Below are 20,874 nucleotides of genomic sequence, written 5' to 3'. Positions count from 1 at the left end.
GCACCTTGGCCCCATCAGAGCCCCTGATGCAGGGCAGCGGCAGAAGGGACCTCACAGGGAACCCCCGAGCCCACGAACAGGAAGCCAGGTCCCGACAAGCCCTTGCGTCGCATCGTACGCAAGGGCGCCGGCCACAGAGATCTCCAACTGAGCAACGGTGCAAACACACCCAAGGATGCGAGCTGACCATCACGCGGCTACGCCGGGGGGGGGGGGGGGGGGGGGGGGCTGCACACCGCACACGGTCACCCCGCGGTCCGCCAGCGGCACACGTGATAACTGCGCGCCCAGCGCTCCCGGCCCGCCACCCACGTGGTCTGGAAACGCGCTCTGGACGCAGGATTCCGCACGGACGCACGGTTCCGCACGGATGCAGGGCCACGCACAGACACGCACGGACGCACGGTTCCGCACGGCCGCAGGGCTCCGCGCGGACGCAGTGCTCTGCACAGATGCAGGGCCACGCACGGGTACACACGGCTCCACACGGCCGCAGGGCTACTCACTCGGATATAAGCCGCAGGAGCTGCATGCACTCGGACGTGATCTCCGGCTGCCTGTCCTGGGTCATCGACAGGATTCGTTTCTAGGGGAAGCGAGAGAACACAACAAGCCCGCTTGGTTACGGCACCGTGGATGGAGGACGCGGCGGGGCGGGGCCGGGCCGTCCCCTCGGGCAGGAGTCCCGCACACCGTGAGGGTCATCGGGCCGCATCCCTGGTCCCCGCAGACGCCGGCAGCGCGCACACAGTGATGTTACACGGTGGTGACAACCACGTGTCCCCAGAGTTTGAGCGTCCCCAGGCGTCAGCCGCTGATGTGGACCCACGGGGAGACGGAATTCCTCGGCACAGAAATCAGGAGGCAGGAGCCCTGGAGCCTCGAGGCTGCCGGGAAGCGCCCCTGACCACGCCGAGTCTCCGGAAGAGGCCGGCCACCTGCGCACCCAGCCCGTGGGGACATGAGCTCTGCAGGACGTGTGCGCCTCCCGCCAGGAGCCTCCGCAGCCTTTCTCTCCTACGTAGGTGACTTTGCACGACCCTTGCGCTCACGAAGGGGCCGTGGCTCCCGGTCGGTGCACAGGTTGGGCACTGCGCTGTCCTCCATGGGGACTCACCACCACCTCCAGGAGGCCCTCCGTCCGTCCCCGCCTCCCCCCCCCCCGTGGACACTAGAGTTCCCCCCTGCACACTTCTAACTGACCCCTCGCGCCTCTCTACGCGTGGCCCGCCCGCGTGGGTTTCCTGCTCACGCCCAGCAGGGGACCCGGACAGGGTCAAGGAAGGCTGCTTTCTCCCACACGCCCCCGGAGGGGGAGACAAACTGCTGGTGCCCCCCCCCCCACCCTGCCCCGCGTCGCTGGCTACACATTCACTGGCACCGACGTGGCCCGACCCCTGCTCCCAAGCAGCCACGGGGCCCGGTCCGAGTCCCCGACGGCCCTGCCCCGCGGAGGGGAGTCCTCGCCGAGCCCTGCCGTCCACGTCGGGCAGTGGGGCCTCACGCAGCATCCCGGGTGGTAGCGCGGCCCCCAAATTCAGGAACAGGTTGAGCACAAGTTCACCGTGAGCTCCAGCCCGCATCGTCCCGGGCACTTGCTTCGGTCGCACCGTCCCTGAGCGGCCCGGCACGCGGGGCACGGAGCCTCGCAACCCAGCGACAGCAGTGTGCCTGTGTCGGCACGGCGGGCGCTGACCCTTCCCCCTCCCACACCCGAAAACTCCCGCCAGCACGCGACTGACCCACCGGGGTGTGCCCACGCTCCGCCCGTGTCACCTGGTGCGCTCTGAAGCGCGGGCGGCTCGCCCGACGGGCCCCGGGGGGGAGGGGGGCTTCCGGTTCGCGGTCGCAGGACGCGGCCCCAGGCAGCGGGCGGAGACGCGGCCGGCGGTCCGAAGCCCGAGCGGCTGATGGCCGCAGCCCGAGGTCCGCACGTCCATGGCGACGCTTCGGGTTGGCGCCCCCGGTGGCCAAGACGCGGAATCTCACTCACCTTGAACTTGTGGAAGAAAAGGCCCAGCTTCATAGCCGACTCTCTCTTCTCGTAGAGCGCCTTCAGCGCCAGGATGCACTTCATCCGCACGCTGGCGTCCTTTAGGACAGAGAAACGGGGCCGGTCACCACGGAAGGGCAGCCCCCCACCAAGACTCCCCAGCAGACACACCCCTCGGGCCCTGGGCCTCGCCTTCCACGTGGGCTGTGCGAGTCGGCAGCCCCCACGCGGCCGGCAAACAGCCCGCAGGGGCGGCACGGCGCGACCCATGGCCCAGGTTGAAGCCCGCACCCCCAGGACCTCAGGACGGGACTGTGTGCCCCTGGGGTCGAAAATCAGCGGATCGGGAAAATGAAGTCGCTAGAGGGAGCACTGGTTCCATACGACACGGTCCTAATGAGAAGCCTGAACCAGCACACGGACCTGCACAGAGCACGACCACCAGAGGGCACAGGGAGGAGCCACGTCCCACACCCAGTCCCACACCCAGGCGCGGGGATCAGGAGCACACAGCCTCAGCCCTGCATGGACCTCAAACCCCAGCCTCGGCCGAGGCTCAGGCCCCCAGACTCAGCCCTGCCTGGATCTCAGGCCCCCACCTCCACCCTTCTGGATCTCAGACCCCCAGCCTCAAACCTGCCTGGATCTCAGACCCCCAACCTCAGCCCTGCCTGGATCTCACACCCCTAGCCTCGGCCCTGCCTGAACCTCAGACTCCCAGCCTCCAGACCTGCCTGGATCTCAGGCACCCAGATGCAGCCCTGCCTGGATCTCAGGCCCCCACCTCAGCCCTGCAGGGCCTCCGACCCCCAGATGCAGCCCTGCCTGAATCTCAGGCCCCCACCTCAGCCCTGCCTGCACCTCAAACCCCCAGCCTCAGACCTGCCTGGATCTCACACCCCCAGCCTCGGCCCTGCCTGGACCTCAGAGTCCCAGCCTCAGCCCTGACTGAATCTCACACCCCCAGCCTCAGCCCTTCCTGGACCTCAGACCCCCAGGATCAACCCTGCCTGGATCTCAAACCCCCGGCCTCGGCTGAGCCTCAGGCCCCCGGCGTCAGCCCTGCTGGGATCTCAGACTCCCAGCATCCAGACCTGCCTGGATCTCTGGCACCCAGACGCAGCCCTACCTGGATCTCGGGCCCCCACCTCAGCCCTGCCTGCACCTCAAACCCCCAGCATCAGCCCTGCCTGGATCTCACACCCCGAGCCTCGCCGAGCCTCAGGCCCCCAGCCTCAGCCCTGCCTGGATCTCAGGCCCCCACCTCAGCCCTGCAGGGCCTCCAACCCCCAGATCAGCCCTGCCTCGATCTCAGGCCCCCAGACTCAGCTCTGACTGGACATCAGACCCCCAGCATCAGCCCCCGCTGAATCTCAGGCCCGAGCCTCAGCCCTGCCTGAACCTCATAATCCCAGGATCAGTTGTGTTTGGATCTCAGGCCCCCGGCCTTGGCCAACCCTGGATCTCAGGCCCCCAGTCTCAGCCCTGCATAGACCTCAGACTCACATCCTCAGCCTTGCCTGGATTTCAGAGTCCCAGCCTCGGCACCGCATGGATCTCAGACTCCCAGCCTCATCCCTGCTTGGATCTCAGACCCCCAGCCTCAGCCCTACCTGGACCTCAGACCCCCAGGTTCAACCCTGCATGTATCTCAGACTCCCACCCTTAGCCCTGCCTGGATATCAGATTCCTGGCCCCACCCCCGCCTGGACCTCAGACCCCCAGCCTCTGCCCTGCCTGGACCTCAGAATCCCAGCCTCGGCCATGCCTGGATATCAGACTCCCAGCCTCAGCCCAACTTGGATCTCAAACTCCCAAACTCAGCCTGGTCAGGATCTCAGACTCCCAGCCTCAGACCTGCCTGCATCTCATATCCGCAGCCTCAGCCCTGCCTGGATCTCAGCCTCCCAGTTTGGGCCCTGCTTGGGCCTCAGATTTCCAGCCTTGGACCTGCCTGGAAGTCAGACCCCAGCCTCAGCCCTGCCTGGATCTCAGACCCCCAGTTTCGGCCCAGCCTGGATCTCAAACTCCCAAACTCGGCCCAGCCAGGATCTCAGACTCCTGGCCTTGGCCCTGCCTAGAACTCAGACTCCCAGCCTTGGCCCTGCCGGACCTCAGACTCCCAGCCTCGGCCCTGCCTGGATCTCAGGCTCCCAGCCTCAGCCCTGCCTGGATTTCAGACTCCCAGCCTCAGTACTGCGTGGACCTCACACTCCCAGCCTCAACCCGCCTGGATCTCAACCTCCCAGTCTCCTCCCTCCTAGATCTCAGACCCCCAGCCACAGCACTTCCTGATTCTCAGAATCCCAGTCTCGGCCCTGCCTGAACGTCAAACTTCCAGTCTCACGCACCCCTAGACCTCACACTCCCCGATTCAGCCCTGCCTGGATCTCAGACCCCCAGGCTCGGCCCAGCCAGGATCTCAGACTCCTGGCCCCCACTGCCTGGATCTCAGACTCCAGCCCCTGCCCTGCCTGGACCTCAGACTCCCAACCTTAGCCCTACATGGATCTCAGACCCCCAAGCTCAGCCCCTCCTAGGGGTGTCAGATTCCCAGACTGAGGCCCTCCTGGACCTCAGACCTCCAGACTCAGCCCCGCCTGGACCTCAGACCCCCATCCTCAGCCCTGCCTGAACCTCAGACTCCCAGACTCAGCCCTGCATGGACCTCAGACCCCCAAGCTCAATCCTTCCTGGACGTCACATTCCCCGACTCAGGCCCTCCTTGATCTCAGACTCCCCACCTCGGCACTTCCTGGGCCTCAGACTTGTAGCCTCTGCCCTGCCTGGACTCAGACTCCCAGCCTCCAGCCCTCCCTGGATCTCAGACTCCTAGCCTCAGCCCTGCCTGGACCTCAGACCACCAGTCTCAGCCCTGCCTGGATCTCAGATCCCCAGCCTCAGCCCTGCCTGGACCTCACCCCCAGGTTCAACCCTGCATGGATCTCAGACCCCCAAGCTAAGCCCCCACTGGACTTACAGTCCCAGACACAGCCCCACTTGGATCTCAGACTCCCACCCTCAGCCCTGCCTGGATATGAAATTCCTGGCCCCACCCCTGCCTGGATCTCAGACTCCCAGCCTCAGCCCTGCTTGGATCTCAGACTCCCGGCCTTGGCCCTGGCTGGATCTCAGACTCCTAGGCTCGGCCCTGCCTGGATCTCAGACTCCCAACCTCCAGCCCTCCCTGGATCTCAGACTCCCAGCCTCAGCCCTGCCTGGACCTCAGACCACCAGTCTCAGCCCTGCCTGGATCTCAGACCCCCAGCCTCAGCCCCACCTGGATGTCAGAGTCCCTGACTCAGGCCCTACTGGGCCTCACACTTTCAGTCTCGGCTTTGCCTGGGTCTCAACCTCTCAGGCTCAGCCCTGTTTGGAACTGAGACTCCCAGCCTTGGCCCCTCCTGGATTTCAGACCCCAAGCTTCGGAACCTCCGAGATCTCAACCTCCCAGTCTTTGCCCAGCCAGGATCTCAGACCCCCACTCGGCCCTGCCTGGATCTCAGACCCCCAGCTTCCACCCCTCCTGGATCTCAGACTCCCAGCCTCAGCCCTGCCTAGATCTCAGACCTCCAGCCTCAGCCCTGCCTGGACCTCAGACTCCCAGGCTCAGCCCGTCCTGGAGGTCAGAGTCCCAGACTCAGGCCCTCCTGGACATCAGACTTCCAGCCTCCGCCCTACCTGGACCTCAGACTCCCAGCCTCAGCCCTGACTGGAAGTCAGACCCCCAACCTCAGCCCTGTCTGGATCTGACCCCCAGCCTCGGCCCCACCTAGATCTCAGAGTCCCTGCCTCAGCCCTACCTGGATGTCAGAGGCCCTGACTCAGGCCCTACTGGACCTCACACTTTCAGCCTCAGCCCCTCCTGGATTTCACACTCCAAGCTTCGGCACCTCCTGGAAATCAACCTCCCAGCCTCAGCCCAGCCTGGACTTCAGACCCCCCAGCCTTGGCCCTACCTGGATCTCAGACCCCCAGCCTCGGCCCCACCTAGATCTCAGACTCCCAGCCTCAGCCCTGCCTGGATGTCAGAGTCCCTGACTCAGGCCCTACTGGGCCTCACACTCAGCCGCGGCCCCTCCTGGATTTCAGACCCCAAGCTTTGGCACCTCCTGAATCTCAACCTCCCAGTCTCTGCCCAGCCAGGATCTCAGAACCCCCACTCGGCCCTGCCTGGATGTCAGACCCCCAGCCTCCACCCTTCCTGGATCTCAAACTCCCAGCCTCTGCCCTGCCTGGATCTCACACCTCCAGCCTCTACCCCTCCTGGACCTCGGACCCCCAGCCTTGGCCCTTCCTGGATGTCAGAGTCCCTGAGTCAGGCCCTACTGGGCCTCACACTTTCAGCCTCAGCCTTGCCTGGATCTCAACCTCCTAGTCTCTGCCCAGCCAGGATCTCAGACTCCCAGCCTCCAGCACTGGGAGAGATGGTTGCCACGTCATGTGGGGTATTTGTCCTGCCTCATGTGCGGATTAATTTAGTGTCCACGCTTAACACAGCCTTGTGCATCTTTATTGTGTTTTTCAAAATGAATTTTAAAGCCCCATACCCAACCTGGGGCTGAAACTCAGGACTCCAAAGTCAACAGTCGTAGGCCCCATCAACGGGGCCAGCCAGGTGCCCCCGGAAGATGTGTCTCTTAAGCAGAGAAAATAAACATGCCCTGCACGGGTGGACTTAGCAACACGGCTTATTTCTGAGCGACCTCTTCCAGCGTTGACATTACCACCCTCCTCAGTGAGTGACAGCACAACCCCCCTGATGGAGAGAAACACCTCCCCACCGCCAAATCCCAAGTGCAGGGCATGCGTGCGACCTGTCCGCCCCCCACGTCTCTGTAGGAAACCAAGTCCGTCCCTGAGGGATTGTTCCTGGACCTGAGCAGCACTTACAGAGCACACAGCCCGAAGCTGCACACAGGCCCTGGGCCACACACGCGCTACGCGGTGGGGCGAGGCTTCTCGTGACGACCCGGCCCCGGGCTGCGCCGCGTGGTCCCTGTAGGCCAGCAGAGCCCACATCCGTCGGCCGCATTCAGGGACACCGCTGCTGGGGACGTTCTGGCAGCCCTTCCCTGGTGCACAGAAGAGGCTCCCGACGCCCGCCCTCCTGACGGCCGCTCACCCCACCCCATACAGAGCAGAGTGGGGGGGTGGGCAGAAGAGCGAAGCCACGCTGTGCATCCCGGCTCCCCAGGTGCCAGGAAGCACCCCGGAGGCCACCGCCCGCCCGGAGCTGCAGTCACGGCCGCCCACAGCGCCCCCCCCGCCCCAGGACCTGCGCTGCCCACAACGCTGCCCTGCCCTGCCCGCCCTCCTCCCTCCGCACACGGGCTCCGTTGGCGGATGCCAAGCAGCCCCCGAGACCCAGGAAAGTCACTGTAGTGCTGCGTCTGCACTAAGCCAGCTGCACTCAGGCAGCTGCGGAAAGCAGCCAGCCGCCGCTCCAGACCAGCGTCCCTGCGCCCGCCAAGGGCGGACGCGAAGTCCCAGCCCCCCAGAAGAACGTGCGTGGAGGCGGGGCCTCAGGGAGGCGCTGCGGCCTTGAGGGCGGAGCCCCCACCTTGGGATCACCGTGCTGCCCAACTACGCCCCAGACAGCTCCCTGACCCTCGCCTCCCCCACGTGGGGCAAACGGCCCGGGGAGGAGGTCCTCTCCAGACCCCGAGTCGGCCGGCCTTGACCTGGGTGGGACACCCAGCCCCAGATGTGAGCCGTGAACGCGTGTGGTTTACGAGTCCCGGCCGGTGGCGTTCCGTCGCGGTGGCCTGGGCACCACCACAAGCTCCGGCGGACGGAAGAAACGGTCCGGTGTCCCCGTCCTGTTACTACCCTTCACCTCAGAGAACATGCCCCGTCTCCACTCTGGAACCCAGCACCGGCCAGCACACGCGACCAGCATCCACCCTGCGATCCACGGCGTGCACGCGCCAACGCGCCGTCTGTCCTCACAGCACGATAAACCATCAAGAGGTAAAACGCAGAGAACGCGGAACCTTACCTAGCGCCTCGCCTGCAACCAGCGCGCAAGCAGTGAGCGCACCACGTGGAGATTCCCCGTCCCTGCACACCTGCCCCCTTCCGGCAATGCCCATGAGACAAGAGCCCCAGCTCAGGAGTCAGGAGGGGGAGGCAGAGGAGGAGGGAGGGGGATGGGCAGAGCTGGGGAGGGGGAGGAGATGGAATCAGGAGGAGGAAGGGAGGGAAGAGAGAGGGGAGGGGGAGGGGGGAGGGCTATGGGGAGGGGGAGGGGAGGAAGGGAAGGGGGAGGAGTGGGAGGGTTCAGTGGGAGGAGAAGGAGGTGGGGGAGAAGGAGGGGAGGAAGGAGGTGGGGGAGGAAGAGGGGAGAGGAGAAGGAGGAAGGAGAGGGGGAGAAGTCAGGAGGGGAGAAGGGGGAGGAGCCAGGAAGAGGAGGGGGGATGGAGGAGGGGGGGAGGAGGAGAGAGGAGGAGGGAGAGGGGAAGGAGGAGGGGGGGAGGAGGAGAGAGGATGAGGGAGGGGAGGAATGACAGGGGAGGAGGAGGGGGGTGAAGGAGAGGGGAGGGAGGGGAGGAAGGAGAGGGGGAGAAGTCAGGAGGGGAGAAGGGGGAGGAGCCAGGAAGAGGAGGGGGGATGGAGGAGGGGGGAGGAGGAGAGAGGAGGAGGGAGAGGGGAAGGAGGAGGGGGGGAGGAGGAGAGAGGATGAGGGAGGGGAGGAATGACAGGGGAGGAGGAGGGGGGTGAAGGAGAGGGGAGGGAGGGGAGGAAGGAGAGGGGGAGGAAGGAGAGGGGGAGGAAGGAGAGGAGGGAGGGGAGGAAGGAGAGGAGGGAGGGGAGGAGGGAGAGGAGGGAGGGGAGGAGGGAGAGGAGGAGGGAGGGGAGGAAGCAGGAGGGAGAGGAGGAAGGAGAGGAGGAAGGAGAGGAGGGAGGGGAGGACGGAGAGGAGGAGGGAGGGAAGGAGAGGAGGAGGGAGGGAAGGAGAGGGGAGGGGAGGGGAGGAAGGAGGTGGGGGAGGAAGAGGGGAGAGGAGAAGGAGGAAGGAGAGGGGGAGAAGTCAGGAGGGGAGAAGGGGGAGGAGCCAGGAAGAGGAGGGGGGATGGAGGAGGGGGGGAGGAGGAGAGAGGAGGAGGGAGAGGGGAAGGAGGAGGGGGGAGGAGGAGAGAGGATGAGGGAGGGGAGGAATGACAGGGGAGGAGGAGGGGGGTGAAGGAGAGGGGAGGGAGGGGAGGAAGGAGAGGGGAGGAAGGAGAGGGGGAGGAAGGAGAGGAGGGAGGAGAGGAAGGAGAGGAGGGAGGGGAGGAGGGAGAGGAGGGAGGGGAGGAGGGAGAGGAGGAGGGAGGGGAGGAAGCAGGAGGGAGAGGAGGAAGGAGAGGAGGAAGGAGAGGAGGGAGGGGAGGACAGAGAGGAGGAGGGAGGGAAGGAGAGGAGGAGGGGGGGAAGGACAGGAGGAGGGAGGGAAGGACAGGAGGAGGGAGGGAAGGAGAGGAGGAGGGAGGGAAGGAGAGGGGAGGGGAGGGGAGGAAGGAGAGGGGAGGGGAGGGAGGAGAGGGGAGGAGAGGGGAGGGGAGGGGAGGGGAGGGGAGGGGAGGAAGGAGAGGAGGGAGGGGAGGACGGAGAGGAGGGGGGGGAGGACGGAGAGGAGGAGGGAGGAAGGACAGGAGGAGGGAGGGAAGGAGAGGAGGAGGGAGGGAAGGAGAGGGGAGGGGAGGGGAGGAAGGAGAGGGGAGGGGAGGGAGGAGAGGGGAGGAGAGGGGAGGGGAGGGGAGGGGAGGAAGGAGAGGAGGAGGGGAGGACGGAGAGGAGGGGGGGGAGGACGGAGAGGAGGAGGGAGGGGAGGAAGGAGAGGGGGACAGAGAGAAGGAAGGAGAGGATAAAGGGGAGGAAGGAGAGGAGGAGGAAGGGAAGGAGAGGGGAAGGAGGGAGAGGAGAAAGTAGAGGAGGAGAAAGGAGAGGCGGAGAAAGGAAGAAGGAGGGGAAGAGGAGAGGGGGAGGAGTCAGGAAGAGGAGGGGGATGAGGAGGGAAGGGAGGAATGCGAGGGGAGGAGGAGGGGGGATGAAGGAGGGGGGAGGGGGAAGGGGATGAAGGAGGGGAGGAAGGAGAGGGGGAGGAGTCAGGAAGAGGAAGGGGACGAGGAGAAGGGGGGAATCAGGAGGAGGAGGGAAGAATGAGGGAGAGGAGGGGGAGGAGGGGGAAGGGGTATGAAAAGTAGGGAGAAGGGAGGGGGAGGAGAGGAAGGAGAGAGAGAGGAGGAAGGGGGAGGAAGAGGAGGGGGGAGGGGTCGGGGAGGATTCGGGGGGAGGAGTCAGGGGAAGGAATGGGAGGAAAAGGAGGTGGGGATGAGGAAGCGGGGAAGGTAGTGGGGGGAAGGAGGGGGAAAGGACGTGTGGGAGGAGGGAAGGGGAATGAGAAGGGAGGGGGAGGGGAGGAGGAGGGGGAGGGGAGGAGGAGGGGGAGGGGAGGAGGGGGAGGAAAGAGAGGGAGAGAAGCTAGGAGGGGGGAGGAGTCAGGAAGAGGAGGGGGTGGAAGTGGTGAGGGGAGGAGTCAGGAGGAGGAGGAGAGGGGGAGGAGATGGGGAAAGAGTCAAGAAGAGGAGAGGGAAGAGGCGGTGGGGAGGAGGGAGGGTGGAAGGAGGAGGAGGATGCAGGGGAGAAAGGTGATGGGGAGGACTCAGGAAGAGGGGAGGAAGGGGAGGGGGAGGAATCAGAGGGATGAGTGGGAGGAAAAGGAAGTGGGGGAGGAGGGAGGGGGAGGGGAAGGAGGAGGAGGAGGAGGAGGGGAGAGGAGGAGGGGAGAGGAGGAGGAGGGGAGAGGAGGAGGAGGAGAAGGAGGAGGGAGGAGGAGGAGGAGGACAAGGAGGGGGGAGGAGGAGGAGGAGGAGGGGAGAGGAGGACGAGGAGGAGGGGAGAGGAGGACGAGGAGGGGAGAGGAGGACGAGGAGGAGGGGAGAGGAGGAGGAGGAGGAGGAGGGGAGAGGAGGAGGAGGAGAAGAGGAGGAAGGGGTAGTCAAGAAGAGGATGGGGAGCAGCTGGGGTGAGACAAGGCCATCAGGCCCACAGCCAGGAAACACAACCGACGACGGGTGGTCACGAACATTTCTTAGGGCTTCATCTTGTTTACTTTTCATGAAAAAGGCGTCTATTTGGGAGAACAGAGTTGTACTCGTTTCTGTCTGTCCCAGGGACCAGAAAGCGCCCAATGTCGGTCGCAGCCGGCGACCGCCAGGCGGGCACGTTTGTTCTGGTGAGATCCGTACGCACAGGGTCCAGAGCGGGTGTTCCCAAGCAGGCTCGTGTCTGAGGCTCCCTGTGCCCGGCAGGCCGAGGGACCGCGCCCGTGGCCCCCACCCGGAGCTGGTGGCAGGGGGTGGGGCTGACCTCGAGGACGGTCCTGTGGGCGCGTGCAGCTGCTGGGCCCGGTCCGCAATGTCAGTGAGGGGCGAAGACACACAACCCTGTGTCGCAGGACAGACACGAGGCAGGGCCACGTCCCCATTTCTCCAGGCGACACGTGAGCCCCTGCGGCCCAGACCCCCTGCTGCAAAATCGCAGCTTGTCGGAAAGACTTCTCTGCACAGCGGGGCTCACGAGACACCGTGCAGGACACCGCGTGCTCGCTCTGGGAACCGCTGGACAGGAAAGCGGGCCTGGGGGCCTCCTCGGCGGAGGCGGCAGACCCGTGGAGCGCGCCTACCTTGTCATACAGCATCCAGCCGATGTACTTCAAGTAGTTGTTGTCCAGGAACAGGTCCGGGTAGAGCTTGATCCAGCATCCGAGCTCCGCCACGCAGATCACGCGGATGTCCGAGCTGATGTCGCTGCGAAAGCGAAGCCAGAGCGTCACTGGGACGGCCAGGCCGTGTCGCCCACGCGGCAGGGTGCGCGTGTCGACACGGGGCTGAGCGAGGCCTGGTCACGGGGACAGGCGGGGAAGACGCGCGGCCCCGAGGCCAAGCCTTACCGGTAGCGAGGCACGAACGTCCTCTTAAAGAGTGCGCAGATGATGTTGTCGATGGCCACGGGCTTGCTCTGGTGGAGCGGGAGAAGGCACGGGAGCGTCAGGCAGGAGAGGCGGGCTGCGGGCCTCCGCAGAGCTGCGGCCACCAGGCCCAACGCAGCCCGCTGCGTGGTCGCCCCCCACCAGGCATCAGCCATCAGCATCCTCTACGCTGGTGGTTCTGCCCCCGCTGGGACTGCACACCAGCCCGCCGGCCGTCTGTCGCCTGAGCTGCTGGGCGGCTCCGTGCACGCTGGCCTCACGCATGCGCACATATGGGGGCAGGGTGGGGGGTGGTGAAGGGGGGTGGTGAAGGGGGGGGGTGAAGGGGTGACTGGGAGGGGTGGGGGGTGAAGGCTGGGGGGGAGTGAAGGGGTGAGTGGGGGGAGGCGTAGGGGTGCGTGGTACGGGTGAAGGGGCACCCATGAGGACGAACAGACAAAGGGGAGGGGTGAAGGGAAGGGAGTGAAGGGTGAGGGGCAGTGCTGAGGGCAAGGCTGAGGAGTTGGGGGTGGTAAAGCAGGGGTGAAGGAGGACAATGGGGTGAGGGGCTGGGGTAAGGGACAGGGGCCAAGCGTAGGGGTGATGGGGGGGTGGGGCAGGAGCAAAGGGGGTGAGGGGCAGGGGCGAAGGGGTGGCAGGGTGAGGGGGATGGGGGCAGGGACCAAGGGGTGCAGGCAGGGGTGACACAATGAAGGTGGGGGTATCGGGGGCAGAGGCAAGGGGGTAAGGGGCACAGGGCAGGGGTGAGGGGGTGGGAGGAAGGGCGAGGGGGTGAGGGGCATGGGGCACAGGTCGGGGGGGGGGGGGGGGCAGGGGCCAGGGTGAAGGACCCAGGGCCCTGGCGGAGGGGACAGCGGCGGAGACCCCACGCATGCCCAGCTATCTTCCTGGAGGGGCTCCTGTGCTCTGTGGGCTGTGGACACTGGGCAGCGAAGTGACCTCCCAGGTGCGCAGACCAAAGACCGCGGGGGCGCAGAGGTCGGAGGGACACACGGGCCTCGCATGTGACGCAAGTGAACTTGGTTTGTGCGTAAAAGAATCCACAGGTGTCAAGCCCACAAATGATATCGAGACATGTCACTGAACCGTGACAGGGGATGGGGGTTCACCTGCGTGTCCCCGGGGAGCCAGGGCACAACCCCCCCACGGGCGGCCAGCTGGAACCCGGAACCGGGACGTGGAAGGGGCTGGGGTCACCGCTATGGTTTCTGCACCCCCGCTCGCTGCCCTATTATAGAGACCCCAACCCAGGACAATGCTCACACGCCTAGGGGGCCACATGCGGCCGCACGGACGCCCCATGGGGGGGGGGGGGCGGAAACCACAGAGGTTGGGGATCAACCCGGCCCAGCCCCAGACCCCAGGCACACGCCTGCCTCCCTTCCTCACTGCCCCCTGCACCCGGCGAGGCCCTCACACCTGGGTCCCCTCCCCCCCTGCACACAGTCACATCCTCACACCTGGGTCCCCTCCCTCCCAGCACGGTGACATCCTCACACCTGGGTCCCCTCCCTGCACACAGTGACGTCCTCACACCTGTGTACCCCCCTCTCAGGTGGCCCCGACCCCGGCAGCTGGCGGCTGCTGCTGGCCCCACCCTCCTTCCGTGGCCCCGCCCCCGCTCCTGGCGGCTGCTGCTGGCCCCACCCTCCTCCCGTGGCCCCGCCCCCACTCCTGGCGTCTGCTGCTGGCCCCGCCCTCACATGGCGGCCCCGCCCCCTGCACCTGCTGTCTGCGCTGGTCCAGTACTTCCATGCAGTACTTGTGTTTGCCCTTGAGTTTGGCGATGTTCTCCACCTCGCACAGCCGCTGGGACCTGCGCCTGTTCGTGCAGATGCCCTGGTTCACGCTGGCCAGCGCTGTCAGCAGCTTCATAGCTGCCAAACAGAGCAGGGCTGTGACCCGGGGGCCGTGTCCACGGATCTGTGACCCCGGAGCCCAGCTCACCTCCCACGGGAGTGACCATTCGCAGCAGTACTAAGACAGGGCCTGGGGAGGCCGGCGCTGGAGAAGATGTCCCGTCCTGCCCTTGCTGGGTCACAAGTGTGCAGAGGGTCACCCCCAAACAGCAGCCGTGCACACTGACCCAAAACACGTCTTAGGGTCCCCGGGCACGGACACACCCCACGTCCTACCCAGCTGCAAGATCACATCAGTAGCCCACAGCCAGCACGACTCAACCATGACTCAGCATGCCTCGGAGGGCACACAAGGCCAGCAGACACAGGAACACCACATAACCATGTGGGCCAGCCCTGGGGACCCTCGTGGGGCCAGAGGGACAGAACGTGCCCGGGTGGGGCAGCCCTGGGAACTCTCGTGGGGACTGAGGCACAGCACGTGCCCAGGTGGGCCAGTCCTGGGGGACTCTCATGGGGACTGAGGAACAGCACATGCCCAGATGGGCCAGTGCTGGGGACTCTCATGAGGACAGAGGGACAGGACATGCCTGGGTGGGCCAGTCCTGGGGGACTCTCATGGGACAGAGGGACAGCACATGCCCAGATGGGCCAGCCCTGGGGACTCTCGTGGAGACAGAGGGGACAGGACATGCCCAGGTGGATCAGTCCTGGGGGACTTTCGTGGGGACTGAAGAACAGCACATGCCCAGATGGGCCAGCGCTGGGGACTCTCATGGGGACAGAGGGATAGCACATGCCCAGATGGGCCAGCGCTGGGGACTCTCATGAGGACAGAGGGACAGGACGTGCCTGGGTGGGCCAGTCCTAGGGGACTCTCATGGGGACAGAGGGACAGCACGTGCCCAGATGGGCCAGCACTGGGGACTCTCATGAGGACAGATGGACAGGACGTGCCTGGGGGGGCCAGCCCTAGGGACTCTCATGGGGACAGAGGGATAACACGTGCCCAAGTGGGCCAGTCCTAGGGGACTCTCATGGGGACAGAGGGACAGCACATGCCCAGATGGGCCAGCGCTAGGGACTCTCATGGGGACAGAGGGAGAGGAGGTGCCCTGTGGGCCAACCCGGGGGTGTGCTCCTGTGTCCCCTGGCCTCTGCCTCTCTGTCCCCTGCCCCCGTCTCTCAAGTCCCACAGCCCCTGCCCCCATGTCACACGGCCCCGGCCCCCCGAGTCAGCGGGAGTCCGGGCGCATGGCCCTGTGCAGTGGCCCACCTGCCAGGGAGCTGGTGTGCCGCAGGCTGTGCACGGCCGAGTTGGTGAGGCCGCTAAGCATGCAGATGACCGTGTCCATGAGGTGTCCGTCACACAGCACCGAAGAGTGTGTCTGCTGCACCAGCAGCTCCGTGAACTCGCAGAAGTTGACCCTGAACCTTTTCCAGAAGGGTCCCGGGCCCACGATGGGGTAGAAGTCGTTTTGCTGGTTAAGGACACAACAAGGGACAGGGGTGAGACGCTGTGCCCGTCCTGGCACTCCCAGAATCACAACACAGACCTCTGCTCGCAGACAAGCGTCTCCAGGTCACATGAGCACACCCCGACTGGGCACTTGGGGGTCACACGCCCACCCTGACACGGGGTGACCCCAAATCTCCTACACCCTGCCCCTGGGGGTCACACGCCCACCCTGACACGGGGTGACCCCAAGTCTCCCACACCCTGCCCCTGGGGGTCACATGCCCACCCTGACACAGGGTGACCACACCCTGCCCCTGGGGGTCACACGCCCACCCTGACACAGGGTGACCCCAAGTATCCCACACCCTGCCCTGGGGGTCACACGCCCACCCTGACACGGGGTGACCCCAAGTCTCCCACACCCTGCCCCTGGGGGTCACACGCCCACCCTGACACAGGGTGACCACACCCTGCCCCTGGGGGTCACACGCCCACGCTGACACAGGGTGACCCCAAGTCTCCTACACCCTGCCCCTGGGGGGTCACACGCCCACCCTGACACAGGGTGACCCCAAGTCTCCCACACCCTGCCCCTGGGGGTCACACACCTATCCTGACACAGGGTGACCCCAGGTCTCCCACACCCTGCCCCTGGGAGTCACACATCCACCTTGACACAGGGTGACCCCAAGTCTCCCACATCCTGCCCTGGGGGTCACACATCCACACTGAGGGTGAGCACACTTCCCAGTGCTGCACCATGGACTCATATCCACACTCAGTAGAGTGACCCCCATTTTCCAAGACCCTGCACCTGCGGGGGTTCAGATGTACCCCACCTTCCTGAGACCCAGAACCTGGGGGGTCACATATCCACGGCCACCAGGGTCCCCCACCTCTCCCACACCTGCACCTGAGTGGACTGTCCCACGTCCCCGTGGTGAAGTCAAGAGGCTGTGCTGGGGGGACCCCCACGCGTGGCACCTCGGGTGACCCTCGAGGGAAGCGTGCAGGCCCCTCTCCCAACGCGTGTCCCAGAGAAGCCCGGCCCTCCCGCTCTCCGCTCTGCTTCCGCTTCCGGCCGATTTCAGGTGTTGCAAACAGGGAGTGCCGACCTGAGAGCTACTCCCTTGGCCCTCACGGGGGACTCAGCCCAACCCTGCTCCCGCAGAGGCCACACGCACCCCCCGAAACGGGGGGCTGAAGGAGGCGGCCGGTCCCCGACCCTGCGGGAGACGCGGCCGGACCAGGGAGACGTCTCCTCAGGAAGACACGGCAGGTGCGCTCCCAGACGTGGGCGGCACACTACCCGGGGCCAATCAGCCTACGGCCATGGTCCTTCCGCCTGCGGGCAATCAGGGCCTCGGGACCGCCTGCCCCCCCGCCTCCCTCCACTAGGAAAGGGGGTCCTCAGGACGCCCCGCCCCTAGCCTCGCCTTTCTCGTGTTGTACGAATTTGTCTAAATTACCTGCACAGGCTCCACGAGACCCCAAGGGAAGGTGGACCCTGAAGGGACGTCAAAGCTGTGGCCAGAACCCAGCAGGCCGGTGCAGAGCGGTGCTCGGCCCCAGAGCTCGAGGGGCTGGGGATGGACCAGGGACTGCCCGACATTGTGCCCCTCGTGCACGCACCCCCCCACGCGGTCCCCCACGGCAGCCCTCACCCTGGGGCAAGGCATCCACACCTCTGCTGGGTGTGGGCGGGGACGTGGTCACAGCTTCCTGCCTTGCTCTCATTCACACCTCCGTGCGCAGGGACCGCCCCCTCGGTGCGCAGGGACCGCCCCCTCGGTGCGCAGGGACCGCCCCCTCCGTGCGCAGGGACCGCCCCCTCCGTGCGCAGGGACCGCCCCCTCCGTGCGCAGGGACCGCCCCCTCCGTGCGCAGGGACCGCCCCCTCCGTGCGCAGAGACCGCCCCTCCGTGCGCAGGGACCGGCCCCTCCGTGAGCAGGGACCGCCCCTCCGTGCGCAGGGACCGCCTCCTCCGTGCGCAGGGACCGCCCCCTCGGTGCGCAGGGACCGCCCCCTCCGTGCGCAGGGACCGCCCCCTCCGTGCGCAGGGACCGCCCCCTCCGTGCGCAGGGACCGCCCCCTCCGTGCGCAGGGACCGCCTCCTCCGTGCGCAGGGACCGCCCCCTCCGTGCGCAGGGACCGCCCCCTCCGTGCGCAGGGACCGCCCCCTCCGTGCGCAGGGACCGCCCCCTCCGTGCGCAGGGACCGCCCCCTCCGTGCGCAGACACCGCCCCACGTCGCGTAGGACCCTTTCTCGTCCGCCCGCCGGTCCTATGCGCACAGCGTCCCACATGCTAGGGCCGCCGTGCGCTGCGTCGTCCAGCCTTCCCCAGTGCACTTTGCACTCAACCCTCCTCCTCGTTCTCCATGCTGGGACCCGGCGCCTCGCGCCTCTGCCCAGCGCTCCGTGCAAACCGACTCTCCTCACAGCACTCCCTCCGCCCTGCCCCCACAGCCTGGCTTCCTCCCCCCCCCCCCCCCCCCCCCCCGCAACTGGCTGAGCGCCCCCCACCATTCACTCGGCTGTGAGGGGGAGGGGTGCCCTGCCAGGGATCGGGGGTCACATGGGGGTGCACAGCACAGTCGTTCACTCGAGCCAGCCTCGACCGCAGACCCCAGCGCCAGAACACCTGACGCCAGGGGGGCTCCCGTGCCACTCCCCAGTACGGAGGCTGCGGCACATCTCTAACAGGGTAATAAACGTGTCCACACCGAGGCCAGGCCAGGTCACTAACCGGGTCTGTGAGGTGGGTCCTCAGTCCCCAAACTCGGTGCACTTTGAGAGCGCACGTCCCCACGTGCTCACTGCTGAGCACAGTAACACACGTTACCTGTCTGCACACATGGGAGGGTGGGGAATTAACCACATGAGGAACCCCAGGCGCGTCTCCGGCAGGGGCACCTGAAGCCGAGGGGCGACAGGCCGGCCACACGGTGCCCCCTACATCTCCCTGTTCAGCCACCCCGATGCTCGTGTCTACAGGGACACTTACTGGTCGGGTCATTCCAACTGTGACCAACGCAGTGGTGTCCAGACACTAAAGCACAGAGTACACAGAAGGCAGTCAGTTCTAAATATGCCAGTGTAGACGGAACACGGTCAGGTCTCCATGATACAGTGTAGACAGAACATGGTCAGGTCTAAATATGCCAATGTAGACGGAACACGGTCAGGTCTCCATGATACAGTGTAGACAGAAGGCAGTCAGGTCTAAATATGCCAATGTAGATGGAACATGGTCAGGTCTCTATGATACAGTGTAGACAGAACACAGTCAGTTCTAAATATGCCAGTGTACACGGAACACAGTCAGGTCTCCATGATACAGTGTAGACAGAACACAGTCAGGTCTAAATATGCCAGTGTAGACGGAACACGGTCAGGTCTCCATGATACAGTGTAGACAGAAGGCAGTCAGGTCTAAATATGCCAATGTAGACGGAACACGGTCAGGTCTCTATGATACAGTGTAGACAGAAGGCAGTCAGGTCTAAATATGCCAGTGTACACGGAACACGGTCAGGTCTCTATGATACAGTGTAGACAGAACACAGTCAGGTCTAAATATGCCAGTGTAGACAGAACACAGGTCACCATGATACAGTGTAGACAGAACACAGTCAGGTCTCCATGATACAGTATAGACAGAACACAGGTCTAAATATGCCAGTGTAGACAGAACACGGTCAGGTCTCCATGATACAGTATAGACAGAACACAGTCAGGTCTAAATATGCCAGTGTAGACAGAACACGGTCAGGTCTCCATGACACAGTGTAGACGAAACGCAGTCAGGTCCCAATGTGCCAGTGTAGACAGACAATGGTCAGGCCTAAATGTCCCATGTAGATGGAACACAGCCATATCTAAAGGTCCCAGTGTAGATAGCACACAGTCAGTTCTCAATGTCCCAGGGTAGACAGAACACAGTCAGGTGTAAATAAATGTCCCAGTGTAAACAGAACACAGTCAAGCCCAAATGTCCCAGTGTAGACAGAACACTATCAGGTCTAAGTGTCACAGTGTAGACAGAACACAGTGAGGTTGTAATGTCCCGTGTAGGGGCACCTGGGTGGCTCAACTGGTCAAGCGTCCAACTCAGTTTTGGCTCAGGTCATGATCTCAGGGTCGTTTGTTGTGAGGTTGAACCCCTGCAGGTGCTTGGGATTCTCTCCCTCTGCCCCTCCTCCGCTCACACTCTCTCCCTCTCTCAAAGTAAATAAACTTTAAAAAATCCCCTGTAGACAGAACACCAATCTACATGACAGTGTAGACAGAACAGACTCAGGGCTAGATGTCGCGGTATAGACGGAACTCGCTAAGTGAGGTCACTTCTGCAGAACGTGTCAGGTCTAGGCGTCCCATCACACCAGACACAGCCTGGCTTAAACGTTCTCATCTGAAGCAGAACGCGGTCGGGTGTGAGTGTAGACTGAGCACCGTCAGGTAACGCCCCCTCGTGGACAAGACTCAGATGCTCAGGAGGATCCAGTGTGAACAGGACAGGGTCAGGTCAGGCGGAGCCCCCGCTCGCCAGTCAGGACACAGGGTCAGTGTCAGCAGGACTCTGTGCGCTAGGCCCACGGTCCCCTGGGACCCATGCACGTGGACCCTGGTGTGCGTCCAGAGAGCCCACCTTTCGTGCGGAAGGAAGTCGGGAGCCACGCGGATGCCCAACCGACTTGGGGCTCGCCAGGGAGCTGCACACAAACCCCCCATCTTCAAACGCCGCCAAACGTGAGACGAAAGCTTTACCAGTTTCTCTGGCCACATGATGGTCAGGATCCAGGGGTACGCCAGAAACTTCTTGTAGTACAGCCCGGTCTCCTGAATGGACAGAGGACAGGTGGCCGTGAGGTGAAGCGTCCCCCGCTGCCACAAGCCCCGGGCACCCGGGGGGAACCCCGGCAGGGACCAGCCTGCGCAGCACAGGGCACTGGGGGCTGGCGTCCACCTACCCCGGGGGCCGGCCCGCGCGGGTGGGATGCTCGGGCAGCCCAGAGCAGGCACGCCCCGCCTCCACGAGGGGGCTCCGCGCCTAGCTTCGTGTCACTGTCCTCGGGACAGGTGGTGACAGACTGCTTCTGTGGCGCTCAGCCACTGTGTGTCCACGGGCCTGACACGCAGGGCACGCCTTGTGTCTGCTCTGGAGGCCGGGACGGGGAGAGGTCATGGCACACAGGCCGTTCTCAACAGAGAACCTGGGAGTGTTCGAGCTTCTCACGCCCACGTCTCCATGAGGCTCCTCCTGTGGCCGTGCCTGTCACCGTGCCCACGGGGGGCCCTGCACCCCGCGGCATTGCCCTACGGACACGTTCAGGGGCCTGCTGTGGAAAGTGCTGGGCGTCCCATGAGGGCGCCAGGCTGGGGGGCTGGAAAAGCCCCCACTGCCGCTTCTGACATGGGGGAGGGTGAACAGGGCCCGACCTGGCGACTTGGACCCTCTGAGGAAGCAGACCCAATCCGAGTAGCCATCTTGGGAGTGGTTCCGGCAGACACACACAGCAACACACAAACACACACATGCATTCGCTCACTCACATGCACAGTGCACACGCGTGTGTACCTGCACG

General features: G+C 64.9%; 1 protein-coding gene across 2 annotated transcripts in view; it reads right to left on the bottom strand.

Moving 5' to 3' along the window:
- The window catches only part of LOC122477429 (cohesin subunit SA-2-like), a 65,167-nt gene that overhangs the window by 24,382 nt on the left and 19,911 nt on the right, over window positions 1-20,874 (bottom strand). For both annotated transcript variants that reach the window (XM_043570404.1, XM_043570405.1), the window contains 7 exons: window positions 20,057-20,128; window positions 15,105-15,309; window positions 13,695-13,846; window positions 11,931-11,998; window positions 11,664-11,787; window positions 1,994-2,092; window positions 507-586 (listed from right to left, as the gene is read on the bottom strand). In XM_043570404.1, the coding sequence (XP_043426339.1) occupies window positions 507-586; window positions 1,994-2,092; window positions 11,664-11,787; window positions 11,931-11,998; window positions 13,695-13,846; window positions 15,105-15,309; window positions 20,057-20,128 (800 nt within the window). The remainder of the gene's footprint in view (window positions 1-506; window positions 587-1,993; window positions 2,093-11,663; window positions 11,788-11,930; window positions 11,999-13,694; window positions 13,847-15,104; window positions 15,310-20,056; window positions 20,129-20,874) is intronic.

The sequence above is a fragment of the Prionailurus bengalensis genome, chromosome X (genome assembly GCF_016509475.1).
Source record: "Prionailurus bengalensis isolate Pbe53 chromosome X, Fcat_Pben_1.1_paternal_pri, whole genome shotgun sequence".
Lineage (NCBI taxonomy): Eukaryota > Metazoa > Chordata > Mammalia > Carnivora > Felidae > Prionailurus > Prionailurus bengalensis.
The sequence above is the reverse complement of the archived record's forward strand: the minus strand, read 5'-3'. Positions and strand labels throughout refer to the sequence as shown.